The sequence below is a fragment of the Solanum stenotomum genome, chromosome 9 (genome assembly GCF_019186545.1).
Source record: "Solanum stenotomum isolate F172 chromosome 9, ASM1918654v1, whole genome shotgun sequence".
Classification (NCBI taxonomy): domain Eukaryota; kingdom Viridiplantae; phylum Streptophyta; class Magnoliopsida; order Solanales; family Solanaceae; genus Solanum; species Solanum stenotomum.
Window position 1 is genome coordinate 41,624,971 of NC_064290.1, and position 14,353 is coordinate 41,639,323.

General features: G+C 32.1%; 1 protein-coding gene across 1 annotated transcript; it reads left to right on the plus strand.

Annotated features, from left to right (window-relative positions):
• The first annotated feature begins 1,896 nt into the window (after positions 1 to 1,896).
• Positions 1,897 to 6,817, plus strand: LOC125877782 (protein SMAX1-LIKE 4). Its single transcript, XM_049559048.1, has 3 exons — positions 1,897 to 3,333; positions 4,470 to 4,728; positions 5,053 to 6,817. The coding sequence occupies exons 1-3, from the start codon at positions 2,039 to 2,041 to the stop codon at positions 6,628 to 6,630; spliced, it is 3,132 nt and encodes a 1,043-aa protein (XP_049415005.1). The 5' UTR covers positions 1,897 to 2,038; the 3' UTR covers positions 6,631 to 6,817.
• The last annotated feature ends 7,536 nt before the right edge of the window (positions 6,818 to 14,353 follow it).

The following is a 14,353-nucleotide window of genomic DNA, read 5'->3' on the forward strand; positions in this document are numbered from 1 at the left end:
AACAGGGTTCAAAATATGTAAAAATAGACACATGAAAGAGTCGAAGGGGATTCGACATCTACTATATATACATAAAAAATTATTTTAACTATGTATAAATAATATAATTTTTCCGCCAAAGGGGGGTAAAGGATGAACCCCACAAGGTGGCTCGGCCCTTGGTTATACACTATTGACTCGACACAAGGATAAATAAAAAGTAAATTTTACCAAGTCATTCTTATTAAATATAAGTCATTCAAAAACAAATAGCATTTAAATAGCAAGGATAAAAAAAATATAATAATTATTTATTGATTTAATAAATTGGACAAGTATTATTAGACATTCTAAAATAATATAGTAAACAAGTTAAAATGGACAGTGAGAATAATTTATTATGTGAAATATAGTAAACTAGGTATATCTTGAAGATTTTGTTTATTTATATTATATAGTTTGTCATTCTTGGTAGAAAAAAAGCATGCACATTTAGAGATCGAAATCTTGTATTCTCTTTATGCAGCTTTACATGTAGTGAGTATCAAATTCTCTGATAAATGCAGTCTATTAATTAATAACTTATCTTAGCTTACTGCATAGAATTACTTGACACATTTCCCTATCCCCATGCAAAAAATGATTAAACAAAAGTAACCTTTCATGCTAATTATCTTTACAAATAGTACACACCATTTGGTCATAAAGCTTAGAACTAACAACTGTTGAAAGATAAAGTACAACTGGTCTAACCAGAGACAAAGAAAAGAAAAACTACTATCAGCTACTTACATTGTTTTTTTTTACGCTCAAGCTCTGGTATCTATATTAAAGTTCGATTAAATTTGGATTTGCGTCAAAAAAATCTCATAATAGGAGTAAAGCACTCCCTAATAATGACGACTATGTATCCGGGAGATTTGAGACCTCTGATTAAGAATGAAGTACTTACTACTCCACCACAATCCTTGTTAGTCATTCCAATTTATTGAACGCTCGTCCCATTGAAATTTCTTTATATGTATGTTAAATATTTTAATTTGTTAATTATTCTTATTTAGTATTTTTTTTTTTTTAGGTAATTTTCAAATATATAAATTTTGTTTCAAGAAACTTAACGTTTTTATGTCCACATTATTGTCAAAATTTTAAAAATTGAATCTAGAAATTTTAATTATATCACATAACATAATTTTGTAGCCACATAAGTATATCAAGATTTTAAAAATAAGAAGTTTTTTACCTGAACTCTTGTCCAATCAAAAGGTTCCATATAAAATGAAATGGACGGATTAATTATGGTTTAAATTTGTTTGTTTGGTTTTAACCTGAAATTAGAAGTAATAACAACTTTTGAATCTTCTTGTTGTGATCTTATAAACCAAAGATACATTAAATATATTAAAAATAATTTTTAATCTTATGGTCTTAATATAAGTTGCGTAGACTCTTCATTTTCAATGTTGACCAATATTTAATTCTTCAAAAATACGCTACTTTTTGAAAATGCGACACACACATGTTAACATTTTTTGAGACTCCGACCAACATAGGTCATTAACTTAAACATGTCACGGAAAAGTTAGAATTAGTAAGTTTCCAACGAAAAATATATACTATATTTTTTTTTGAAATAGACTAAAAAGAAACGGAGGAGTAAATTGTCTTTAGATAAAGGAATAAAAAAAAGAAATGAAAAAGCTAGAACAACTAGTTTAAAGGCAAAGATATGATCTGTCTTGGCTTCTTTATTTAAAAAACCCTTGTGGGCTTATATCTTTTCACTTGAAAGGAAAAGAAAAAGAAATAAAGCTATAGTAGTTGAAGCGCACACACACACATATATATATATATATACACACATACTTGTTGTTAAGAGAAAGAAGAAGTAACAAGAAAAAGAAAGTATATAGAAAACACAAGTTTTGAGTAGAGTGTGGGGTGTTAGAGCTGGTAGAGGGGGGGTAACATAGTAAGAAAGTGTTCAGTTCTCAGGCAAGATAGGTTACGGTATCAACAACGAGGGGGGGTGTAGGGGGGGTGGGGTTGTATCTAAGTTATGCGAACGGGAGCGGGTAGTGCAGTTCAACAGACCCTCACAACAGAGGCTGCTTCAGTATTGAAGCTTTCTCTTAGCTTGGCCAGGAGAAGAGGCCATGCACAGGTTACTCCTCTTCATGTTGCTGCTATTTTGTTGAGTTCGAGATTAAGTCTTCTTCGAAAAGCTTGTCTCAAATCTCAACAACAACAACATAATAATAATAATAATTATACTTCTCATCCACTTCAGTGTAGAGCTCTTGAGTTATGCTTTAATGTTGCACTTAATAGACTTCCAACAAGTCCTGGTCCACTCCTTCATGGCCAGCCTTGTTTGTCTAATGCTTTAGTTGCTGCACTCAAAAGAGCGCAAGCTCATCAGCGAAGAGGCTGTATAGAACAACAGCAACAACAGCAACAACCTCTTTTAGCTATTAAAGTTGAGTTAGAGCAACTTATTTTGTCTATTCTAGATGATCCTAGTGTTAGTAGGGTTATGAGAGAAGCTGGTTTCTCTAGTACTGCAATTAAAAACAATATAGAGGAATCAGCTTCTTCTTCATCAGTGTTTCAGTGTTATAACAATAGCTCTGCAGGTGGAATTTACACCACACCTAGCTCACCTACTAACACTACAACTACTACTGAGAATAGTCCATTTAATAGTTTTTGGAATTCACAAAACCCTATTCTCTTTTCACCTCATAAGTTCATTAATACACAATTAACATCATCAGATGTTAAGTTGGTGTTAGATGTGTTGTTGAGAAGTAACAACAAGAGGCGAAACAGTGTGATAGTTGGTGACTCAGTGACAAGCACAGAAGGAATAGTTGCACAACTGATGGGAAAAGTGGAGAGAGGAGATGTGCCTGAGGAACTTAAAGGAGTTCACTTTATCAAATTTCAGTTCTCAGATGCACCGCTAATGTTAATGAAAAGAGAAGAAGTGGAGCTGAACATATCAGACCTGAAAAGAAAAGTGGAATCTCTTACAAGGGGTACTGGGGGTAGAGGAGGAGTCATTATCTACACAGGTGACTTGAAATGGACAGTTGACAGTACTAATAAGGAGAAAGAAAGAGGATTGTTTGTTAATTATAGTCCAGTTGATCATCTTGTAGCTGAGATAGGAAGGCTTGTTTCTTCCTACAACAACAGCAGCTCAAATGCAAAGGTTTGGTTGGTGGGTACAGCAAATTATCAAACTTATATCAAATGCCAAATGAAACAACCTCCTCTTGATATTCAATGGTCTCTTCAACCTATTTCTGTTCCATCTGGTGGTCTAGGGTTAAGTCTCAATACTACAAGGTCAGTTACCATTTATTTTTGTCTTCATTCTTCATAATCATAAATTTCATCATAATGCACTCTATTTTTGTTTATTTATATTTGTCACATTTTAATTTTACACGCTCATTAACAAAGCAATGATTGATATGACTATTTTGTCGCACTGCCTTATTAATTAACGTTCAGTAAAAAATGGAGTAATTAATTTTTCTTGATATGTTAAAAGTGACAAATAAATATAAAATTTTATATTTAAAATAGTGGACAAGTAAAAGTGAACGAATATATTATTATGTTTCCTTTTTATGATTGTGTTTGAGTTTTCATTGTCTGAACGACTAAACAAAAATAGCAGGACTTAGGAGCACGCTCTATTATATTGCCAAAAAGCAAAGCTAAGAAAACGTACAAAATGTAAAATGGACATCTTTTGAATTTACTGCTTTCTTGTTTCTTTTTCTTTTTTGTGGATTTGTTTTTAAGTCATAATAATAAGGTGAAAAAGGCAAAAGAAGGAAAAAAAAATTGGAAATAGAATAGTAAGTAATTACCTACTTTATTCAGTATCTAGCAGGTGATGTTGCAGTATGTGGGTTTTTGTCCCAAGCATGTTTCTAGTATCGGTGGTTGCCTTTTTCAGGTTTCAAGGGAATTATCTTCCTTTTTTGACTTCTTTTTCAGATGGGAAAGCACCTTAGACAAATGACACTTATTTTTATATTACTACTAATGTAAATACTATAATCTTGTTTATTTTTCATTCTCTTTTCCCCCTTACATATCAATTTAGTGGAGATTTGAATAGTGCTACACTTGTTATGCCCTCAATAAAAGTGTTCAATTTAAATTATTTTCAGATTTAGAAATGTATTATTGCTAAAATTCAAGTGTCTTATATTAATTGGGTACGGAATTTAGAGAAAAACTTTTGAATCTAATAGTCTTAAATTAAAGATGCATATAATCTTTTAAATCTTGTAGTCTTAAACGTGTTATGTAACAAGTTGAAATTTAAAGCTTACTAAATATAAAAAGAGATACTATTTCTGAGAGTAAGACGCTTAAATTGGATAAAGAGTAATTAATAATTTTCAATTATTTTTTGGAAGGAAGTATAATTTACTAAACAAGTTTATATTCTCCTGATTTTGCAGTGTCCATGAAGCAAGAATACCATTCTCTCAACAAATGTTTGAGAAAAAGCCAGTACCTAGCAAAGAGGAACATGATGCACTCACTTGCTGTGCACAATGCACTTGTAATTATGAAAAAGAAGCTATGTTGAAGTTTGGGCAGCACAAAACTTGTACATTGAGTCCTATGTCTATCACATGTGACACTAAGGACTCTGACAAACCTCCAACACCATTGCCTGATTGGCTCAAACCACATGACATGGATCCAACTAACAAGGTACACATCTTACTATTCTCATCTATTAACCTACAATAATTCCAATTATTCCTTTACTTTTAATATCATATACTACCTTCACTAATTTTAACTTTTTGACCTGACATATTTAAGATCACGAAATTAAAGAATATATTTTTACACTCTACATATCCTTACACCAAAATTCAAAAAAATTTCTCTATTTTCTTAAACTCTCTATCAAGTTAAAATCAGACAACCAACATCAACGAGATGATGATAGAATCCAGAGTATAAAGGTCAATGTGTCTAATCTATTATATAAAATGGGACAACATTATCTTACTGGCCATCTATTTTCAGGATGATTTGGCTGAGTTGAAAGGAAAGTGGAGCAGGTTGTGCAAAAATCTTCATCAAGGGAAGCCAAATCAAAGACAAATAAGTTCAGTTGTGTGCAATGAATACAGTAGCAGTGGGAAGAATTATTCTTTTAATTCATTGTATCCATGGTGGCCTAATCAGCACAGTATAATAACAGATTGCAAATCGATTTCATTTAGTGATCCACACAATGTGAAGCCTAATCATGGAGCCAGCACTGTGCCAAGATTCAGAAGACAACAATCGTGCCATATTGAGTTCAGTTTCAGCAATGGGAACTCGAAAAATGAATCACAATCATCAGTTGAGCCAAACTTGGATTCTCTTAAGAACAGAGAAGGGAAAGAAGTGAAAATCACACTTGCTCTTGGGAATTCACAGCTTCCTGATCATATTGGTGGGAATAACGTTGATGAAGAGATGCTCAAATTGTTACAAGAGAACTTGCCTTGGCAAATGGAAAACATGCATACTATTGTGGATGCATTGATGGATTTCAACACAATCAATAAGCAGAAGAATTGGTTGTTGATTCAGGGGAATGACTCAATTGGGAAACAGAGATTGGCTCGAGCGATGGCAAAATCAGCTTTTGGTTCTGATGACTTGCTGTTGTGCATCAACATGAGAAACATGTCAAATCATGTTGAGTTGCTCAACAAGGCCTTAAGGAATCATGAAAAGATTGTTGTCCTACTGGAAGATGTCGATTTTGCTGATGCAGAACTGTTGAAATTTCTTAAGGATGCTTATGAAAATCGGAGTTCTAGTCATTTGTTCATCGTAGCAATCAGGACTAGCGATGCAACTGATCACTGCAGTGATGGAAGAGAGTACTATTGCACAGAGTCTGTAATCCAGATGAAACTGGTGGTAAGTGAAACGAGTCCGAATCCTGGATCAGTATGTATTGATCATAAGAGAAAAGCCGAATGGGAATTATCTTTGCCTAACAAGACCAAGAGTCCAAGAAACAATGTGATGGAAGATGTCACCTCAATTGCTACTCAAAGTGGGAAGATAATGAAGCAATTGAGCTCAAATACCCTTGACCTCAACATCAAAGCAGACGAGGTCTATGACGAGGGTGATGTACACGAAGCCATAACTGAGGACTTTAGCCCCATTTCAAGTGACTTGACTCGCGATACAGCCAATGATCACCATCAACAAAACAACAATCCATCACTTGGTTTTTTGGACCTCATCAAGAACCGCCTTGTTTTGAAGCGCGATTCTTCTCAAGACAAGCAAATGAGAGAGGTGTTCATGTTCAAGATGAGAAGGTCATTGGAACAAGTGTGTGGGAGTAAAATACTAGAGAAATTTTCCTTTGATGAAATGGTGTTGGAGAAGGTATTTGAAGGGTGTGGTTCATTTCTCAACAACTTGTTTGATGAATGGCTAAAAGACATTTTTCAAACGAGCTTGCAAATGATTGAAGATAAAGAAAATATTGAGATCATCAAGCTTTGTGAAGTGGTGGGAGCTAAATATGAGATTGGTTTCAAAGGCTCATGTCTTCCAAGAGGGATTCAAGTTTCAATCATGGACTAAGCTTCTAGCTATATATTATGTTACTACTACTATATTTCCTTCTCAATGCACCACTAAGTGTCCTTTTGTAACTAGCTAGTCCTGTTTTTCTAATACAATGTCTGCTTTGTTTTCATTCCCATATAAATTATGGACTAATTAAACAACAGACTCATAATAATTAAGTTGCTCGAACTCGGATGCAGATGTTCAATACGAGTATGCATCTAGAGGTTGGATTTTTCATGATTTGGGGATATGAATTCAAGTAGGGATATGGATTTGGGAATATGTATTCATACACGGATATGGATGTGGAAATTTGACTAAGAATAATTCAGATATCTAAAAATAGTGCGAAGTGTCTGAATTATGAGACGTTATGTGGAAAACTTAAAAGATATTAAGAGGAAAATATACTGATCAAAAGGAGAATCCCAGAAGATGATATATATATATATATAAAAGGACTATCATAGAAATTTATATATACACGGGTGGGACACCAAAAGTAAAGAGTCCAAGCAACTTAATATAAAAAACAAAAGATGCACAAATTTAAAATAATTACTACTGTATTTGTTTTTCAAGATTAAGATTATATATAGATATAAAAGAAAAACTACCTATCTTTTTTCACTGCAAACTATTTCAAACATTGCAATTTGCAAGTGTTAAAACTGTGGCACTATAAGTTCATAATTGAAAAGTTAAGAACAATTTTAATTAAATAGATAACTAGACTTAATTACACAGTGTACATCCCAAACTAAATACTTATCATATAAGGAAAAATCACGAATTATAGCTAAAAAGAGGTTGCGAGGAAGAGAGACAAGAGAGAGGAAGAGAGGAGCGAGGCGCACATAATTATAGCTAAAAAGAGGTTGCGAGTGTAATTAATGCAAAATATAGCTATGTTAGCTAATTAACTAGTATATATTTACTTATCCGCGTAATTTCCCTAAAATAATATTATTATTGAACGTATCAAATCTAATATTCTGAAAAGAGAGATCGATTTTGATCATATCTATATTTTTAATTTTCATAGGCAAGGAATGAGACATAACTAGGACCTATAGGTTTGTGGGAGCATGGTGATGCATTGATTTCTTTGGTAGAGTTCAATCAGCTCAAACTTCATGATGATGCCTAACAAATCTTTAGACTACTGCCATAAATGTTGGCTAAACTATTCAATAAAGAAATATCACTACTTGCCCTTTAAAGTACTTCAATGCCACTATGAAGGACAGAGAGACATGTTTGATGAATGAAAAATGATTCTAGGGAGAAACAAGTCATGCCACTTATTTTGGCTCAATAGTGGCATCCAATAATATATATATATATATATATATATATATATTGACAATTAATTAATGACAATAGCTTATTGCGACATTCAACACTCTTTGTAAATGTCCTTAAAGTCTATAGCGACACTGGATCCAATGACAATTAACTAATGCAAGAGGTAAAGACTTTATCACTCTTTTTTAATATATATATATTTATTGCTGCTAAAAGTTGTTTTTATTGTAGTGTATACATATTTACAATATGTTAATTTCCTACAATATTTTAAGGATAATTCAGGAGGTAAAGACTTTATCACTTTTTTAATATATATATATTTATTGCTGCTAAAAGTTATTTTTATTGTAGTGTATACATATTTACAATATGTTAATTTCCTACAATATTTTAAAGATAATTTTGAAATTATCCTTAAAATCTTGCCATGAAATTGTTTTTTTTTTTAAATAAAGTAGTGTATATTAAGCTTACTCGAAAATTGTTCAATTTTATCCAAATAAAATGTTGTCTTCTTGTCATTATTTTTCGTAAGAAATTTGCTCATCGGTGTCTAATTTCTGTCTTGGAATGAAATCTTTTCACTTATTTATGGAGTTGATCTTCGAAACATGTTTGACCATAAAATTTTGAAACTCCAACTTGTAATTGAATTCTAGAATTTACAAGAATTTAAAAAACAATAGAAATGTTCTTTCACTTATTTCGTTCCAAATTTCGTACAAAAAGTCAAAAATAATTTTAATTTATATTCATGATCAAACATGATGTCGTTTTTCACTTTGAAAATAAAAAATTACTTTTTTCAAATTTTATAATGAAATATGGCCGTCCACTTTTTTTTAAGCCAGTATAGTATATGTAGATCACTTGCCACAAAGGACTATCAAGTACCTTTTTTCTCTAATAAAGGTCATGATATTATTATAATTGCACCAAAAAAAGGAAGTACCCATATTTCTATCATCTCTCTTTTATGGTTCTTGTGTTGTGACTCCACCAATCAATAGAGCAATGAGTATAGATAGGGGTGTACATGGCCGGGTTGGTTTGGGTTTTCAAATATCAAATCAAATTATTTGTGTCGGATTTTTAAATTTATAAACCAAATCAAACCAATAAAACTCGGGTTTTTCAACTTCGGCTTTTTTCGGATTGTTTCGGGTTTTTCCGATAAAGTATTCATACAAACATATAATTTACTAGTACTTCAAATATTTCTTTAGTCCTACCAAAATACAACTATCTAAGATGTTTCTTAAAAATATAACACAATATGATATGATTAATGTCACTAAAATATCCAACAAAAATAATAATAATGAAATCGCGTAAAACAAATATTGCAAATTAACAAGTCATAATGAAAATGATCATAATTTAAAAGTACTAAATCATGCTAAAATTAAGTTTAATAAGTATTAGTTACAACTAAATATTAAAGGAAATTAAAATTAGATTATGTATTTTAATTGTCTAAACCAATGAAAAACTAAAGAACAAATATTATTGTCATTCTTAGTGTTGAATTGATTTTCTTTTTGCATTAGTATTAATTTGATTTTGATTTAAGTTTTATTATAATTATCAACATCTGTGGACTATAAACTTTATTGGCCCATTCATAATTTTGTAATGACCCTAAAGGTCATTTTTGGAAATTTTCATAAAATGACCGTTTTACCCCTCCTGATAATTGCCCCGAGTCCTAATTGTTGTATTTTCGAAGTTGGTTTGAAGGAAAATTGATGAAAAGTTGAATTTTTGGAAAGTTGAGTTTTTAAGAGTTAAAGTTTGGTTAAAAGTGCTACTTCGAGTCATTTGGAGTTTCGAGACTCGAATCGGATTTCCGTTGATTCCAGCAGTTTTAGAATGTCAAAACGGGTCTATGAGAATTTAGGAAGTCGAATTTGGAGTTAAAACGAAGATTTGAGGTCCTAAGTTGCTAAAATTGTGAAATTTTGATCAAGAATTGACTTTGGTCAACAAACGAGGTTCTGGTGCTCAAAATGGAATTCCGAGGGCACCGTTGGATTCAGGGGGTGATTCTAAGTCTAGAAAGTGTCTTGGTTGAATTTTTAGAGGCCCCGAGTGCGTTTCGAGTTTTTGAGCCTAAAGTTAGTTTCTTCACGCCTTATCGGATACCGGGTCAAGGAGACATCGAATTCAAATTCCGACAATTTCATTGAGTCTGAAATGTCATTTTCAAGCTAGTAGCATATTTGGTTTGTGTTCGGGAAGTGTCAATGAGTTTTGGGTGAGCTTTTAAGCTTATTGGATGCTTTGATACTATTTCAGCAAATTGTGGCAACTAAAGGGTTCATTATTAGTTTTAAAGGTCGAAAAATTATTTCGAAGGTTCTGAAATTTTGAGCATGAATTATAGGACTTATCTGCAAATTTTGGTGCATTTTCGCTAACCCGAGATTGGACTTTTATCGCAAATAAGAAATAATTGTTTACCAAGTAGAAATGATATTTGACTGGGCAAACGAGCATGAAATTGAGCTCTAATTGAACGAGCAAGTCCGTATCATTATTTAAGACATTTACAAAAAAGAATCGGGTCATTTCACTATTGTATGAGGAAATTACGGCCTTTTTAGTGAAAGATTAACTGCTGTTTTTCTGGTGCATAACAGCCATGTACTGTTATAAAAATCTCAGACTGTGTTCATTTGGTATTTTGAGCATATCGGGAGTTCTAGAGATCGGAATGGAGTGATTCTTACGGATTTCTTCTTGAATTAAAATGAGGGTTAGTATTCAATCTTCAATTCAACATTTTCTCATAATTTCTTATCTGTTTTTTTTTTCCTATCCGTAAACCTCTTGGGAAAAATTGGATTTTTATCGATTTGGACTTCCTTTTTGATGAAAAAGGTATATTTACGATCCTTATGTTATGGGTAAACTGATTTTAACATAAAATTATTGATTCATCGATTATTTTCATCATATTAACCGCGTACAATTTGGATTTTCCCGATAAAGTTAAAGTTTGATAAATTGAGAATTTCAAGGTCGATCTAAACTCCGTTTTTGATGAAATTTCATATTTGAACTTATCTAAGCATGGGTAAGATGTTTTTCAAGAGATATTTCATTTTCGAGTCGGGGTTTCGGATCCGAATATTTTAGGCTTCTTTAAGAACGTGGATTTTTCTTCAAATTTAGTTTGTGAATTGATTTCAACTCCGTTTTCAAATTGGTTTTCACCATTAGCTTCCAAATACTTTAAGGATCATTTTACATAAAAAAAATTCCAGATTTAGGTATAGTTTTCCGGTATGAGACTTTTGGACTGTTTTGCCATTTTTCCCTAAATTTCTTGATTTTGGTGTCATTGGACTCGAATTGTGATTGTGAATAATTGTTTGAATAGATTATCGTGATCCGGATTATACTCGAAAAGGAAAGACTCAAGTCAAGCAACTTTTGGAGTTCGTTTTAAGGCAAGTGGCTTCCAAACTTTGTAAAACTCTTAGACTACGCATGACTACTTTCCTAATTGTGTTGGGGAGTAATGGGGATTGAGGATGGGTTTTATTTGTTGATTGAAATTGTTGTAAATGAAAGATGGGGAATAAAACGAGCTAAATGTGTTATATGTGACTTGAATTTGTTGAATAAGTCATGTGATAACTGATATTGAGGGGATAGAAGAGCATGAGTAGGCTATGATTGATACAGACATTGATGTTGAGACAGATGATGTGTAATACTATGATGTGGTCGTGATATGGTTGTGATTGAGACAGATGATGTGTAATACTATGATGTGGTCGTGATATGGTTGTGATTGAGACAGATGATGTGTAATACTATGATGTGGTCGTGATATGGTTGTGATTGAGACAGATGATGTGTAATACTATGATGTGATCGTGATATGATTGTGATTGATGACATGTGCATATTCATTATTCATCCCATGTGTGAACTATCTGTTGCATGAGTTCTGAGACACTGATATGAGGATGGATGGATATGAGACACAGTTGAGACTAGCTCCGGCTAGAGATATATGAGATGGACTAGCTCCGGCTAGCGATTTGGATGCCGATGGGATCTGGTTCCGGCGGTGATACATGGTCCATGTGTGGCCCCCATGGGTTCTGATTTGAGTATTCAGCGCGGACTGATTACGTCAACAGATGTGTATCGTAGGACAGACATGCATCACGACTACATGACATCATTATTGCATTTTGCATCGCATTTGCCTTATCTTTGTCTGTGATGTGTGGATTGTATCGGTTTACCCTTCTTATGTGGAATTTGATCTACTTGCTCTTATTTGTTGATCTGAGGTTGATGAGGATATACTGTTGGTTCTGGCTGTTGAATATGATCTGTTTAGTATAGGTTGGTTGGTTTGCTGCTAGATTGAAGTTTCGGTGGTTCGGTTGGGATTGAAAGGAGTTGTTTGTAGCTGCTAGTTTTGCTTAGTTTAGAGTTACTTGCGAGTACCTGTGGTTTTCGGTACTCACCCTTGCTTCTACACAATTGTGTAGGTTGACAGCTCTCTCAGATTCGGCTTAGTATTTTCTTTAGCAGATTGAGCTTCGGGACATACTCGAGAGGTAGTGGTTCATTCCAGACGTGCCCTTGAGTTATCTTTACTTTCAGTTTTGTTCTATTCAAGAACTATACTCTGAGACTTGTATATTTTTATTCGAATTCTGTATTTAGAGGTTTGTACATGTGACAACCAAATTCTGGGTAGTGTTGAGTCTTAATTAAAGTCTTTTGCTTATTTATTATCTTTTATTCTCGTATTTCTACTTCTCTATCGTTGTGGTTGGGTTAGGCTGACGTGTCCGGTGGGAAATGGACACGTGCCATCACATCCGGATTTGGGGTGTGACAAATTCTAAGTTTCAAACTTGAAAAAATATATTAAAAGATAAAAACTATGAAAAAGTATAAGAAATATTTAAAAATTATATCAAAGTAAATATTTTTATGTATAAAATAAAATTTTAAAATTATATATATAATGTCGAGTTGGTTTGGTCTCGGGTTGGCTTTTTTTGGTTAAAATCAAACCAATCCAAATATAGTCGGATTTTTTTTTCAAAACCAAACCAAACCACTAGTTGAATTTTTTTTTTGAGTTGACTCGGTTTAGAATTTGGTTCGATTTTATACTCCTAAGTATAGATATCAACATCTTCACAAATTGTACCAGCAAGGCAAACCTCCAGAGTAATTATCAACATGCCCCTTAACATGTGCAATTCATAAAAATTTAGTCCTCATAGTTCATTTCATTATTAATTTATGTAATTTTCATGACACAAATATCTTTTTTCAATAAAATAAAAAACACTGATTATTTGTCAGACTCCAAGTCTAGATCGTGGGCGTGGGAGACATTTGATTGTTATTACTGGCCCAAGTGTGCATGTACCATGACATAAAATATATGCGCATATATCTAACTATGAGTCTAAACATAATTTCAAGTCTTTTAAAAGAAATAGTTTTCACAAATGTATGATCATGATGTTGAAATTTATGAAAACAACATGAAGGTCAAAACTTGAAGTACATGATTGACGGTCAATATGGAAGCTTCTACTAGGGGTGTACATGACCGGGTTGGTTCAGATTTTTCAAATATCAAACCAAACCGTTTGTGTAGAAAGTTTAAATTTATAAACCAAATCAAATTAATAAAATTCAGATTTTTTTGGGTTTTTCAACCTCGGGTTGGTTCGGGTTTTTCAAATACCAAACCAAACCATTGTGTCGAATTTTTAAATTTATAAATCAAACCAAACTAATAAACCTCGGATTTTTCAGATTTTTGGACTTTTTGGGTAAAGTTTGCATACAAACATATAATTAACTTGTGCTCCAAATATTTCTTTAGTCCAGCCAAAATACAATTATCTAAGATGTTTCTTAAGAAAATAACACAAAATATGAGATGAGTACTGATACACTAAAATATTTAATAAAAAATAATAATGAAATCATCATATAAAATAAATATTGCAAAGTCATAATGAAAATGATTATAATTTAAAAGTACTAAATCATGCTAAAATAAGTTTAATAAGTATTAGTTACATTACTAAATATTTAAGGAAAATTAAAATTAGATTATGTATTTTAATTGTCTAAACCAATGTACAACTAAAGAATAAATACTCAATATTATTGTCATTCTTAGTGTTGAATTGATTTTCTTTTTGCATTAGTATTAATTTGATTTTAATTTAAGTTTTATTATAATTATCAACATCTATGAACTATAATCTTTATTGGACCATTCCAAATTCTAAGTTTAAAACTTGAAACAATTTATTAAAAGATAAAAACTATGAAATAGTATAAGAAATATTTTAAAATTATATCAAAGTAAATATTTTTATGTATAAAATAAAATTTTAAAATTACATATATAGTGTCG

Bases quoted from the DNA above. Each gene is read 5' to 3' on its own strand.
- LOC125877782 (XM_049559048.1), top strand. From the start codon at position 2,039: ATGCGAACGGGAGCGGGTAGTGCAGTTCAACAGACCCTCACAACAGAG. The intron at 3,334-4,469 runs GTCAGTTACCAT...CTGATTTTGCAG, and splicing joins TTAAGTCTCAATACTACAAG to TGTCCATGAAGCAAGAATAC. The intron at 4,729-5,052 runs GTACACATCTTA...ATCTATTTTCAG, and splicing joins ACATGGATCCAACTAACAAG to GATGATTTGGCTGAGTTGAA.